At 43.6% G+C, this 14,212-nt stretch overlaps 6 protein-coding genes across 6 annotated transcripts; 3 read left to right on the top strand and 3 right to left on the bottom strand.

The window, feature by feature from the left end:
* Nucleotides 1-3: 3 nt before the first annotated feature.
* Nucleotides 4-1,670, top strand: V1512DRAFT_287450 (actin-domain-containing protein). The gene is made up of 3 exons (XM_066918111.1): nt 4-171; nt 222-427; nt 475-1,670. The coding sequence occupies exons 1-3, from the start codon at nt 142-144 to the stop codon at nt 1,595-1,597; spliced, it is 1,359 nt and encodes a 452-aa protein (XP_066770228.1). The 5' UTR covers nt 4-141; the 3' UTR covers nt 1,598-1,670.
* Nucleotides 1,587-2,795, bottom strand: V1512DRAFT_265626 (uncharacterized protein). The gene is made up of 4 exons (XM_066916933.1): nt 2,694-2,795; nt 2,586-2,640; nt 2,323-2,531; nt 1,587-2,269 (listed from the first exon to the last, which is right to left on the bottom strand). The coding sequence occupies exons 1-4, from the start codon at nt 2,700-2,702 to the stop codon at nt 1,700-1,702; spliced, it is 843 nt and encodes a 280-aa protein (XP_066770227.1). The 5' UTR covers nt 2,703-2,795; the 3' UTR covers nt 1,587-1,699.
* Nucleotides 2,796-2,870: 75 nt separating this feature from the next.
* V1512DRAFT_241532 (uncharacterized protein) lies at nt 2,871-8,134 on the bottom strand. The gene is made up of 6 exons (XM_066914261.1): nt 4,899-8,134; nt 4,227-4,853; nt 4,103-4,178; nt 3,657-4,055; nt 3,514-3,614; nt 2,871-3,466 (listed from the first exon to the last, which is right to left on the bottom strand). The coding sequence occupies exons 1-6, from the start codon at nt 7,981-7,983 to the stop codon at nt 3,039-3,041; spliced, it is 4,716 nt and encodes a 1,571-aa protein (XP_066770226.1). The 5' UTR covers nt 7,984-8,134; the 3' UTR covers nt 2,871-3,038.
* On the top strand, nt 8,119-9,244 carry V1512DRAFT_45384 (Translin). The gene is made up of 6 exons (XM_066918395.1): nt 8,119-8,262; nt 8,316-8,331; nt 8,388-8,478; nt 8,527-8,817; nt 8,870-8,955; nt 9,002-9,244. Exons 1-6 carry the CDS (start codon nt 8,195-8,197, stop codon nt 9,221-9,223), a joined length of 774 nt encoding a protein of 257 aa, XP_066770225.1. The 5' UTR covers nt 8,119-8,194; the 3' UTR covers nt 9,224-9,244.
* A 1-nt stretch (nt 9,245) lies between these two features.
* Nucleotides 9,246-12,757, bottom strand: V1512DRAFT_265617 (uncharacterized protein). Its single transcript, XM_066916932.1, has 3 exons — nt 11,407-12,757; nt 10,140-11,362; nt 9,246-10,095 (listed from the first exon to the last, which is right to left on the bottom strand). Exons 1-3 carry the CDS (start codon nt 12,450-12,452, stop codon nt 9,266-9,268), a joined length of 3,099 nt encoding a protein of 1,032 aa, XP_066770224.1. The 5' UTR covers nt 12,453-12,757; the 3' UTR covers nt 9,246-9,265.
* A 5-nt stretch (nt 12,758-12,762) lies between these two features.
* On the top strand, nt 12,763-14,211 carry V1512DRAFT_45118 (uncharacterized protein). The gene is made up of 2 exons (XM_066918393.1): nt 12,763-13,399; nt 13,447-14,211. Exons 1-2 carry the CDS (start codon nt 12,951-12,953, stop codon nt 14,108-14,110), a joined length of 1,113 nt encoding a protein of 370 aa, XP_066770223.1. The 5' UTR covers nt 12,763-12,950; the 3' UTR covers nt 14,111-14,211.
* Nucleotide 14,212: the final 1 nt, after the last annotated feature.

Below are 14,212 nucleotides of genomic sequence, written 5' to 3'. Positions count from 1 at the left end.
GACGTTTACGCGCATAAGGGCGCATCAAGAAAGTACAAAACAACGGTTCTTTTGCGGTTTAAATTTGATTTTCTTGCAGTGCATTTTGTTTCATAAGCTAGAACTGTGTGGCAGTTTGAACTGATTTGATTATTATTCACAATGCCTCCCTTTCGCGACGAAGTGGTGTTTGTAAGTGCTTTAGAATCTGGATGTTGAAGTTTTTATTCTCATCAAAGCAGGTCATTTCAGTCGGATCTCAGGTCACAAAAGTACAGCATGGACTTCCAGAATCACTTACTCCAGCACAGCAAGTTGTGCCTTCAAAAGTGTACAGAACAGAGCTGGACGGAAAGGTTTCGTACTCACTTTCAGGAGACGAGACTGACGCGGTTTCCCCAATCAAAAAAGGTGTGATTGTTGATTTAGATGCACTTATATATTTGATGTATGTGATCATGTTTGCTCTCTATGCTGTCTGTACTGATTATTAAGCGCGACGTTATACGTCACCACTACAAATCACCCTTCAAATATTCTGCCCTTTGCACCATTATTACTAGTGATAAATTCAGAGTGGCAGCCGCAACAGATTGAAAAGATCATCACGTATTTGTTTACTACTGTTCAGATTCCAGCTATGACTGTGATTCCAGAATCATTGGCTGCTGTATTTGCATATGGCTTACCGACGGCATGTGTAGTGAATGTTGGGATGGACAAGACAGAGATTACGGCGATCAATGATTTCAACATCATCGAAAGCGCACAAACCGTGATTGACGTCGGTGGGCAAGATATAAACTCTGCACTAGAGAAATTGATTCCGACATTACAGCCATATCAAATTGAGGAGCTGAAAAAGTCAAGTATATACGAAGTCATCTACGATAAATCAATGGCTTTCTTTGGAGAAGCCAGTCAGCCGGCCACATCTTCACTGGAAGAAGAGGGAATTGTTGACGTGGCCGAGATTGTTGCGAGCGGAAACACTCGTGAGATTTTGGCACAACGGGAGCAGCAAAAGAAAGTCAAGCAGGTCAAACAAAAAAATTCGGAAATGGCGCGAAACTCGTTCATTGACTCTAAGGGTAGTAAAGTCGAAGTCGGAACCGAAAGATTTCAAGGAACAGAGGACATGATTGAAAGGTTATCCCAAGGTATTGGACAAGCGATTTCGAAGTTAGACGACGTCTTGAAGCGAGCAGAATGCTGGGAAAATTTGATTATAGTCGGGTGGCCCGTTGCAATTAAAGGATTTGTTGACGCTGTTTATTTGTCGCTGCAAGAACATTTCCTACTGACAAGAGCGAACACTTACTCCGAACTTCCATCGGGATTCAATACACCAGGATACAGTACTCCGACAACTTCAATAGGGTACGGTTCAGCCATTGGGCATGCTCAAGTTCCTACAACAATTAAGATTGCAAAAATGGCTGAGTATTTCATTGGATGGAAAGGACATACGTGGGAGGATGCTTCTTTTTTGGGGAGCCAGATTGCGGCCAAACAAATATTTACGCCGGGAATTGCCAGTATTGATGGCGCTTACATTTCCCGTGACGATTTCAAAGAGCAAGGAGCGAAGGGGATTTGGAAACTTGGTCTGTTTTAAATTGTATTCATAAAATGTACGATAGTGTAATTATGTAAACCTACTGAAGATAGCTTTCTCTTCTTCACAGTAACGCCTTCCTACAGTCACATCCCGGTTCTTCTATCTTTTATTTACAGCTGTAAATCCACCTCCAAATGACACATTTTCCATATCCTCGTCTTCTTCATCTTCAGCAACGGTCACTGCTTCTTCGACTGGCTGTGCAACTAACTCGATATGACCTTCTGGCTCGTCCACCGCGGTCGGCGATGACTCAGCAGCAGACGGGACATTCGGCGCAGAAATCGCACCTCCTGAGGGATAGTACGCTTGCATTTCTCGATTATACCGTGCTTTTTCAGCATCGTACATTTCGTAATACGGTTTCCGACCCTCATCTCCAAGGTCCCGCCATGCTTCAGCCATTGCCCTCGTTAGATCGTAGTTTTCCCCTGGCTGAGTCTCGTCCAACTGAGCACGCACTCGCTCTTTCTCATGGTCGCAGAATATAATGTACGCGTTCTGTGGCCGTTTAGGCGCGTTTGGGTCTCGTGGCACATGCTTCTTCTTCGGTCCAGATGCGTTGGCTTTCGCCGTCCCGTTATTAGAAGCAATTGTGGCAGGGTCCGCCCCTGGCGATAACGAACCGTCCGAATCTCGTCGCCGATGCCGGACATGAATTCTTGGAGGCTGCTTGTATTAGAACAACTTCATGACGGCCAAATCCAAACACTTCGACATACTGATGGAGGGGGAGATGGGCTCCCGTCTGAATCATCGACTTTTAAAAATGTCCGCTCTTCTAACTTCTCTAACAATAGCGCTCTCTCAAGCCTCATCCTCTGTACTGCACGTCTCGATCTTGAGAGTCTCAAAGTCAAGATATCATTTTGTTCTTCAATATTTTGGATTCGTTTCTTTAAATCTTTGCATTTTTGTCGATATTTGATCTCTATCCCTCAAATTAATTGTTGAACAAAATCACATTGACAATCTCAGGGAATACCTTCAGATCGGGGAATTGATGGGGCAGCAAGTGAACCTCCTCCTTTTTGTATTGTCTTTATAAATGCTGTTAGAAAGTAAACAGGCAAAATACTTTAAACAGACGTACTTTACTCATTATTATACAATATGCTGTGATTTTACTATTTTCAGTATTTGGGGCCAGTTGCTTTGAGCATCGTTCAACCCGCCGTCCCAGACACAGCTTTTCTCAGCCCTCTCAACTCCCCATCAGGACTTCTCCCATTCACGATGGGCTTCAACCCTAATCCACTCTGGAACCTCCTTCATTGAAGTCAAGCATTCGCCATTTATTTGTTACTAGTAATTATGCATTCGACAATAGAACAAAAAAAACCATGATTTTCTCATATAAGCAAATCGCAAACTATTTGAACTCCAATGCAAAAATAAAATCTCATGTAATATACAGCCTAAAAACTCCTTGCCATTATTAAAATGCCCACACACTCCTTTCTCCGTGTGTGTTCGTCACCACACGCGCCATTCCTGACTCAAGCAGCGAGTTCGCAGCATCAACACCTTCTGTACGCGCAGACATATGTTTCACAGACCTCACAATCTTGAAGTTCTGAACATTATCGGGTGTCGACCCAACTTGTGATAACTGATAAATCAAGCCTGAAACATCACCAACAAACAAATCATCTCCACTTGGTGAAAACTCTGCAGTCATAATACCGTTCTGTGTTTCAAGCAAATCACCAACACAGTTTCCACTTCTAAGATCCCACAGCTTCACACATCCGTCAGACGAACCCGTGACTAAATGACGAGAATGCCTAGGAACCCAAAGCGCACATTCCACACCGTAATCCGCTTCATCAACTGGTAAGTCTTCATCCAAAGTTGCTTTCGATGCTAAAATTGTTACCTCAGCTCACAAAAACAAAAAAAAGTCAACTTACTTCCGTGGCTTAAACAATATAAATGCTTCGCTGTGTACCGGAAGTCCCATACATAAGTATTGCCATCAGTACCACTAGTAGTTCCCAAGATAAGATCATGGCTATACATTAGCGCCACTCTACACCGTTCCAATCCGACTCACCTCATAGTTATCTTGTTTACATCCTTTTGCGGGGTGACAAACGATAAGTTCTCTCGCGGTAGAGCTTCAGACCCGTTTCCGTAGTTGAATAGTCGGAAATGAGATTTACCTGATCCAGTCGTATTTGAAATTGCAAAGTATGGCAATGTATTGTGTGAACACACGTCACTATAAAACGCATCTACAGGCAGTTTCGTAGTTGCTTTAGACTCAAAATCGTGAACGACCGCGAATCCGTTCAGCGATCCATTTAAACTCTGTTGCTCGTAACCAATAACAGCCTTGTGAGATCCCAAAAGGTCCATGCACGATACAGATGGCGACTTCTTGCTTAACGGCTTGATTGGCTGTCGGCTCCCAAAACTATGATCGTCATTGACGCCAATTAAATAAGTCATGCTAATCCACGTTAATTATATTTCACATCTCCAATCAATCGATCTTACCCTTTGGAGTTTCCACTCAAGATAAATTCTTGATTGCGTGACATAAAATTGTTCATCACCGTCACATGTCCGACATCTAGCGATTTCAGCTATATAATAACAAAAGTGATAATCTGACACATACCAAGCTTGTCGATTGTTCTTCTAGTCCCTGCATTCCAACTTCGCACAACACCGTCATAGCCAGCGGAGTATAAAAAGTTACCCACTTTCGAAAATCTAACACTTGAAACAGTGCAAAACAACGCCTCTTGAGTGTTCTCCTTGATTTTCTTGTGCTTGTCAAGCAAGTGAATATCACCTGTATCGACCTGTCCACAAATCAAGTTTCCTTCTCTGTTATATTGATCTTCGGACGCGGTGTTGCCAATCGCAAAGTACTTTCCATCGTGCGAAAAAGCTATACTTAACGTCTCACCAGAACCTGAAGTAGAGGTTCTAATAGTGTGAAATCGACGGAGCATTGCATCGTCAAACGCCTTCTGTGGTGTGCGTCCACGTGCAATTTCCCGCGTAGCAAGAAACGGCATTTTCACACCTGAGGTCGACTGGAACTGACCTTCGGTAGGAACAATAATAAATGACGGTTTGTCCTCAAAATGCATGCCGTCTTCTATAAATCTTACCAGATCGTGCACCGTCCTACCAGGAAGTAAAGCAGCAAGCTTGGTGAGCGTCGTCTTTCCCTTTAATGCTCCAACAAGCATGTCGTATTCCCAAGGAAGGAAATCAACATGAATCGTCATTCCGCCTGTTCAGTCAGTCAAATATTGCAAATTCTGGAGCAGATACATACGGTAATTCTTAAACTCATCCCAAAACCGAACACTACGCAAAAACGACCTTGAGTTTGCGGGCAAGTACGGTCGTCGCTGTAACGGATCGGAAACTGTTTTGAGAGTTCTGATCAAGTCCTCGTTCAAGTCCACAACAGCTCGTGCTTGTCTGAGCCGGCTTTTAGGTCTTGCAGTATCATAAGTATCATGATTGATTGCTCGAGACACTTGGGCCAGCTCCAGCGTTTCATCATACGCATCAAACTCTTCAAAATCAGGGTCGATGTATCCGCTGATATTCGGCTCAGACTTAATTGACTCAGACTTTACAGTTTCACTCTCTCTTAAAGTGACGCGACGGACCGTACGCCGTCTTTCTCTTGTCTGAACTTCAGGTTCTAAATGCAGACCGTCTTCCTCTGAAGGAGTTTCAGTCTTAATTGTAGCATCTTCAAGTTTTAGTCTCGGGTCAGAACTCTTGCGAGTGTCTGTAGGAGTAATCAGCTTAGACACGTCTGCAAAAAAAGAATCTTTGGACATCAATGAATACAGATCGAAACCATTAATGTTAACTGCCTGGCCTAGTTTGGCCATAACGTCCTCGGCCATATTCGACTCGTCTGTAGAGCGAGCAGCACCCACCGGGGGACGAGATCGTTCTTCAACCTTGATCGTCCAGTCGTCTTGCGGCTCAATCTTTACCAGATCGCTAGAATCTTGTGCCACTGTTAACCGCGCTGGGTCTTTTCCGACAGATGAGGAAGATATTCTTTCAGATAAAAAACTTCTATCGTGCACATCAGACACTTTTCTGCTCTTATTAAGATCTGTTGGATTCTTGACATCAAATCTGGTAGGTCGTCGTGTCGTACTCGCTTCTCTGCTTAAATCTGAATTTGAAACCTGCGGTGGTGGTGATGTCTTGATTCTTTCAGTAGTAGAATTCTGTCGCTGAGAAGCAATTGGTAAAGCTGGCGGAAGCTGTTGTCTGTGACCAGATTTGAATAGCGTTGGACGAGGCTGCTGAAATGTCCACGAAGGCACAGCATGACGGTCCAGTTTTGAAAAAAATTCATCCGGAGCCTGAAATCTTGATGAAGGTACATTTTTCTTGGTCTGGCTGGTTAGCTGTGAAGCTGACAAGTTTTGAGACTGGTCAATAGAGCTTGACCCTCGTTTTGCCAGTGCGGCGACAAAAGCGAGTGGCCTTTGAGCTTGTTCAGTTCTTCGCAAATGGTCAGTATCACTATCAGACGGCTCTTCATCGGCACCCTTGAATCTTGTAGGTTGAGAAGAGTTGCCATATCTTGCAGCTGGTGGTGGACTAATCGAATTGCTTGAACGATAATAGCTCTCTGAGTCTGACCATTCTTCGTCGGGATTCCTGAACCGGCTTGATTTAACTGAGGGTAAAGGTCTCGTTGTCCGGGTAGCTGAAGATCCTGGTCTGGACATCTCAGATGCCGACCGTGAGTTCGTGTTCCATACGGAAGATCGCAAATATTTGTCTGACTTAATCTCGGCATCACGATCGTTTGACTTGTCATTTTGAAGAGGCGTCGAATCCGACCAAAGAGGTACGGCGACATTGAACGCCTGTGTCGAAGCAAGCGGTGAATAACTGCCAGGATTCGATGACTCCTCAGTCGGACCTCTAAAATGATTTGGCTTACTTGGCGCTGCTTGCACAGGCTGCCAACTTGTACTTGTGGGTGGCCGCTGAGCAACCTTGTTTGCGGGTTCACACGTAGAAGTAGGCGGCGAATAGCTGTCAGAGTCTGGCGATTCCTCATCAGGAACTTTAAAGCGACCTGGCTTACTTGACACTGCTTGCACAGGCTGCCGACTTGTACTTGTGGGCAGCAACTTGGTAGAGCTACTTGCAGGTCTTGCGGGAACGCTATATGCAGTGGGTCGTGAACGGCCATCCGAATCTGAAATTTCTCCGTTGAGATCTTCTGATTCATTTGGTTTTGCCCAAGGAGATTTAGCAGATTGCCAGCCTGAAAGAGGTTTCAAGTCATTAGTGGTGGATCTTGTGAAAGAGTGGTATGCAGCGGAGCGTGAATTGCTTTCTGAATCAGACAAGTTGTCATCGGCACTTTGAAATCTGCCTGGTCTAGCTGGAGACACATTGCGTGCGGCATAAGAATTCCCGACTGTTCTAGTGGAGCTGGGCGCAAGCAGTCTCGCTACTGGTCGAGCAAAGCCTTCTGAGTCTGAAGATTCATCGTCTGGAGCTCTGAACTTGCCACGATCAGCAAAAACTGTTGGCTTATACGGGTGAGCAGCACCATGGGAAGGAGGAGATCTACCTATATGTCCGACAACATGAGTCACATAACTATCTGAATCTGATGATTCATCGTCTGGAGCTCTGAATTTGCGTGGGCCATGATTGACCGTAGGCTGTGGATCGTTTCTAGGCGTACTAACAATGACTTCACCTGTACTTGGTGATCGTGCTCGTTTATAGGGTGCAGAAGGAGGCTTATGGGAAACGTAAGGAGCCAAAGATCCAGGTAAAACAGCCGCAGGAGCCTTCCATTTAATTTCAGGTTCGGCTTCTGATTGCTCTAATTTCTTTGAATCAGCCGACGATGTAGATTCTGATGGGAGAGGTAATATTGATGTATTTGATGATGGTCGAGAAGGCAATGAAGTCAGTGAAGGTGACAGTGAAGCACTGACCAAATCCTTTTCAGATATTAATTGATCAATTTGTGGTCGAGCATTCTCAATTGTATTTTCGTTTGAACCTGAAGGTTTTGAAGACTCTGGAATAGAAGTTTTTGGTTCTGCTCGATTACTTTCTCTTTGCTTTGAGACTTTTCTCTTTTTTGTTGCGCGAAGGAAATCGTCATCTGAAGAGGATTCATCCTGAGTATTAATAGAAGCAATTTGATTAATAGCAGAAGGAGTCAATTGACTTTTGACAGCAGCTTGTCCATTTGGGAGGAATATAAGATCTTCGTCGGATGAAAAGTCGCTATCCTCAACATCACGGAAATCTTTTTTATCCACAGTAATGCGGATAACTTTAGCCTCTGTTTTTGGCTTTTTAGGCCGTCTCCATCTCGGCGGTGGCTTATAACGAGCGGACATTTTTTTTATGTACCTGAAGCCATGTAAAATGTAAGGTGAAAATACTTTGTTACAATTGGAGATGATCAAACGCTAGAAATTCATGTGTATAAGCCGCGCGGTCCCCTGAAAAGGAGGAGTGATGATTATTGCCACAGATGATGAGGTATACATACATCGGTTAGTAACTTGCAATAATTATTTACGCCTAAAATAAATAATTACATACAAAATGAGCTCAATTGAACGTGTAATTGATCTCGAAATATTTAATCAATGTCAAGATAAAATTGACCGTGAGTATGTTTGTTATTTATTAACAATATTTGTTTATCTTATTAATAATAATTTAGTTCGGAAATACGTGAAGTAATACGATTTCAATTATATTAACTACAATATATGAAATACTTACACTTTCTAAGAATCTAGACTCATTAACAAAAGCAATAGATCAGCATACTCGTTCAATTCTTTCAATTTTATCTACCGCTCATTCTGTTCCATCATCTTCTTGTATTTAATCTTTTTCATAATCTACTTGCAAATCTAACAAACCTTGAGTCCAGACATTCGAAACTAGAACCTCAACATCTTTTGAGTATCAAAGAGACGCCATTCAAAAGCTAGCTAAAATTGCTGCTTCTCATCCCTTTTTTAAATACAATTCAATATGGAATCGTACCCTTCAAAATGCTGCATTTGCAGTGTTATTCAAGAACTGGCTGGTTAACGAAGGATCCGCTTATATAGAATCCAGTACCAGCCTTGATCCTCTGATGAATGAGTCGAACACAAACGAAGGACGGATTGGTAAACTGACAAGTTTTGCTGCAGTTTGTGAAGCTCTTGGGAGTATGTTCGAACTTGATATTTCGCACGTGTGTTTACTGATTGATGAATCTAGTTAAACCAGACTTTGCGAGCGAAAATGAATTCCACTTGACCCTGGAGCAATATCTGCAGGCAATAATCTCACTTATTAATGAACTGGTTTGTCATGTTGTTTCCTGTGGCGTTTAAATCCTAATTACTGTAGTCTCGTCTAGCTATCAACTCTGTCATCATGGCTGAGAACGGAAACTATTCTACACCGGTAAGGGTAAACTACTTCATCAAACAGCTGCAAGCGGGGTTCTTGATGCTGAATCTCAAAAACGACGCATTGAGACCTAGAGTTGATTCTATCAAATATGATGCCAAGAAAGCAGAAGAAGTTATTTACGATCTTGCGTTACGAGGTTTGATATCCAAAAAGTAATAAATATTCAAAAGGTTGTCGAACCACACACACCGCTTTTCATTATTCGCACTGAGAATTACCAGCTGAGTCTGATTGTTGCTGACTCCATTCTTGCTGAATCTCTACAAGCGTTCGCACATTTTTTACCTTGTCTGCAAAATACGCTTCAATTGCTGATCTGGTCGTGCAAGACCGTTGACTGAGTGTTATCCCAACCATTTGCAAAATTCGTTTTTTAGTGTCTCGTAAAAACATCTCATTGTCCGCATTCAACTTTGACAGAGCGTGTTGCAGCTCAGAGTTCAAGGCCTTTGACAGCGTGGAGTCGATTCCCCCAATAGCACCTTTTGAGCCTTGTTTACCACCGGATTTTGGTTCAGGTGGAAGCGGTAACACGCCCATTGCAAGACCTTGCAAGATCTTTTGAGTTCTCCGAATTAGCTCGCCGGCATGGCCTATCTTGCCATTCTCAACTAGAACGACAGCTCGTTGAAGAGTCTCGGCTGCTAGCAGCTCAAACCGTCTTTGCGTGAGCTGTGGATTCGACACCGTACTCGACACAGATTGTTTACGTGGCTTGTCCTGACTATCATCCTGCAACATCAAAACCACCAGTAGCGCCCCTGGCCGGGCTCGATATCTTCGACTGTTATTTGTCGAGTTGAATTGCATGAAAGATACTTCGGCTTTCAAAACGGGTACCTCTTCAACACTTTCTACTCGCTCCCTAAAGGACAACAATCTAATACCTGATCTTCGTCTTTGAAAATTCATGTTGTCTTCATCGTCACCTATAGCTTTCAAGCCTGACATCATCACATCCCATTGATCAAAAGGTGCAGTTTCTGCTTGCTTTACAGCAGGCGGAATAGCTATTTGTACAATGATTTCTACAGTGTTAGTCCACATAGTAGACACATCCTACTAATTATACCTCTTGAGGCTCCAAACGCGGTATCACCAAGCGAAACCTCGGCTTCTCGGTCGGCGTTTCTGAGAACATACATCAAGCCGCCTTCGATTTTGCAAATTCGACCCGCACTCTCTTCTGGAGTCTTGATCAGAATTTTGACATCCTTATGTGACAGTCCAAATACAAGTCCAAGGCATCCGGCAAGACATTCAGAAACCTCGACCCAGTCTTTAATATATGTGTACGTGCCTTGAGTGCTCGAACTTATTTCAACTAAGTCATCAGGATCATGTGTTACACCGATACCGAAACAGTGCACAGTAACAGACAACATCGAAGCCGCTGCGCAAAAAGTCTGTATCGATCCGTGGTTCGAGCTGACATCTGGAATCAGCATGGATCGTCTGTTGGCCGACGCATCACTCAGCAGAAATATGGTAGATATCGGGTTTTCTATTATACGTGACCGAAGTAGGTCTAAACTCTGCTGCGCGCCTTTGACAGGATCTGCACGAGAATAGTAATTTTTATTCATCGATAGCTTTGCCATAACCTCTAGCATGTTTTCCCATTGCTTCTTAGTCTGCAGGCCACGTCTAGAGAGATCCCACGCCCCATCAAATGAGTAGACAACCACGCCGACCCGATCTTTGTGCCCAATTGATTCAATTATAAATCTTAGCGCTTCCAAAACCAAAGACAATTTACTATCTCGTAATGTGTCCGGTATTGCCAATACAAGATCGACTGGAATGTGGATGTTGTATGACATTAGCTCCGGCGCGTCTGACTGCGACCGAGTCGGCGACGACCGGCTTGCACCACTCAATTCCAGATCTGAACTCTCCCGTTCCCCGTTTTGAAATTTATACAACTTTGATTCTGAGCCATCTGCAGACCGTTTAATAAACCCAAACTGCCAGCGCTCTTGTTCAAGGTCGTCGCGGCAAGTCAGAGTTAGACTCTGGAAGTCTGGCATAGACAGATTGAGTTTCAAGTCAAAACTGTTTGTGTTTGTTATACGATCAACACCTGTAAGATGCTTTTTCAGGTTGACCAAACTCTTTATGGTAAGTTGACTGCCACTCGGTAAACTCGACGGTGATACGTTTCTGTCTGAATCTGCATTAAAAAACTTTTCCTTAACGCATAGCAAAAAATTGTCAAACAAGTAACAGTCAAGATTTTGGCGAGAACCGTTATATGTTACTCCGAGTAATCCCCATAATCTGAGTGGTCCAAATCTAAAAATTAACGAGTCAATCAGAGCAAAGACGACACGACTTACAGGCTCAAATCTAGCGATCTGTAACGCTCGACACTGTGCAGTCTTGTCTTCAGATATCGATACACGTGCTCAGATGAAGCCATATCATCTGATCTGGGTGTTTGTGGAGTAACTTTGTGGGCATTTTTAGAAGCCATGCCTAGAAAATTGCTAGAATAAACATTGTGCGGGACCTCAATCTTCACAAGGCAGCTCAAATACTGTTCCGCGTTTGAACGCGCAACAGCCGGGTTAGCAGATGTAATGCTTACTTTCGGATCCAAAACTCGTCTTTTACTCGGGGGTGTAGGCGGTGCAACAGACGGGGGAGGGAACAACGGAGTAAATAGTGACGTAAACGAAGTTGTCGACTCGCTATGACTTCGTTGAGATGTCAATCCGTTTGCCACAGATCGCACTGTCTCGCGAAGATTTTCGTTTTCTGCAATAAGAGAAGCAGGAGACATGACGGTTTGAACCGGTCCAAAATCTTGCGTTTCCTGTCTAGCACTCAAGACTGCCTTAAATGATGAAAATGAAGTCTTGCTGTGGATCGCTGCCGATTTGTTATCTCCATTATTGCTAGCCCTCATTCTCAAAGACTGGCCTAGCTTTGGAAAGTGGGAATTAGAGCCAAATCTTGGCTCTTCTTCTAAAGAGGGAGGCGGAGTCGACACACCAGAAGACTGGATAAGACTACTCGGTGGGATCTCAGCCAACGGGGCTGCATGAGATCGAGCAGGTATATGACTTGCTAGCTGAAGAGAATCTGATTGAACAATTGCGTTGCATATAGGACACTCAAGTTGCGGCATAGCTGCCTTGTTACCATTTCTGCGGGAGGACGCGCCAAGAGGAGCAACGTGACTATCTACTGCACTCTTAAGTGTAATCTTGAAGCAGTCACCGTGTGAAAAATGTCCACAACCAAGTTCCACGACGCGTTCATTGCAAAAATTGTGCTCGAGCGGTTCATCGCACATTGCGCAGCTGACACCAACCAGAGCGCGTCCATGAGACACGCCTGATACGCTATTGCGCGATGGTCGGCTATCTGACGCCGGCATTCCAGTGTCTATTAAGTGATTGCTACAGAAGAAAAAAAAGGCAGAATAAGAACAGTGAATGAGAGCAGGAAAACTAGATAATCAGAAGTTACGCCGCATAAATTGTGGCGGTATGCATGTCTGGGTATGAGCAACGGAAAAAGGGGCAATCAACTGCAGCCTCATTTTGATTGTGCTCATGATTCAAATAATTAGAATAACAAAAAAAAAACCACGCAGAAGTTCTAAATCGCACCAAGCACTCTGAAGAAAACTACCTTTTTGAGATAATTGCGCATGACCTGAGCCATCGTCCATGCTAAAGCTGATTTAAGGAAATGCCCAAGTTCGGTTGATCGCTCGCTTAAATTCAGGAGTCAGGGTTAGGTTAAACTTAACATGGGTAACTTGAGGTTGAGTAGATTTAAGCCGCAGAACGTGACTTTAAGTTTGCTGGGTCGGCTCATCTCGAGTTTTTGACTGCAATGCTTACTTGAATGTGAAGAACTAGAAACAGTCATGACCGAGGTTTACACAAATACAAGAAAGAATCATTTGAACGATGACATGAGCCAGAGTATGGGGTCTTTGATGTCTAGTTCAGTCTTTATTGGTTCGTCGTCACATGCTGCACCGGAATCGCAAATACGCCACTTGTATAAGAAAGCGCGGTACTTCTTTGTGAACAAGCAGTTTCCAGAAGCGTATAGTTCAATACTGCTATTAGTTATCGAGGAATCTACGCTGACACTACATATTGACGAAGTTACGCGTAATAAGTCGTGGCAGTTGTACTTGGCAATTCTGGACCGTATAGCCATCACAGCTCCTGACAAGCTTAAGCAAGCATTTAGTAGAGCGGAAATTGTTGACTTTAAAAAGCTGGTTGATCAAGGTGCGATATGGGATCAGGTTAACGCGGCTTATCCATCACCACAACAGCCAAGTCCTGAGGTGGTACTTAGCCTGTAAGCTATGCGATAAGTCGAAATTTTTTTTTATTGACGAGATATAGATCATTGCTTTGTGCACGCCATATGAATAAACCAAATATAGTGCGCGAGAAGCTTGCTGTCTATATAAATGAGCATGGTGCTGAAGAGACCACGGAAGCCCAAATGCGTATTTTAGAGTTCTACATCTTGGTGATTCTTCCTGCCTGTGAACGATGGGAGGAGGCGGAATTATTTGTCAATAGTAATGAAAGAGTTTCAGAAGAAAAGAGACAAATACTGTTAAGTGCTCTGGACCGGTTGAAGTCGAAAGCTGAAGATCGAATCCAGGCAAGTCAAGACAGAGAGAGATTGAACAAGCTCAAGAGAGCAGTATTAGAAAAATCAAAAGCACCGAAGGCAGAAAAAGAAATGACCGGGTCTGACTGTGCGTCCATGCTGTCCGAAACGGCAATTACTGACGTTACTGATGTGAACGGCGACCGACCGGTGCCATTATCGCAGACTCCAATTCCACGAGTAGTCGACATGATGGCATTTGCTTTTCGGATTTTCAAAAAGCCTGACGTTATTATTAAACTGCTTGAATATGTTTTGGGAATATCAGTGTTTTTACTGGCACTTGCTGTTCCAGAGAACCGTGCTCGTTTAGGCCAGGTTATAGCACAATTACTGGCGAAGTTACGAAACACTTTGAAAATGGGACTTCGAATTAGCTACTTGTAATTTGAATACTCAATACTTTTGAGGTTCTCATTTATTATGATTACTTAAGTAAACTCAATTCAAGTCTTTTGTGGGGGAAAGCCGCACTATCTCAGAACAACA

The sequence above is a fragment of the Lipomyces arxii genome, assembly GCF_038497795.1.
Source record: "Lipomyces arxii strain Phaff 12-163 unplaced genomic scaffold V1512scaffold_15, whole genome shotgun sequence".
Taxonomy (NCBI): domain Eukaryota; kingdom Fungi; phylum Ascomycota; class Lipomycetes; order Lipomycetales; family Lipomycetaceae; genus Lipomyces; species Lipomyces arxii.
The sequence above is the reverse complement of the archived record's forward strand: the minus strand, read 5'-3'. Positions and strand labels throughout refer to the sequence as shown.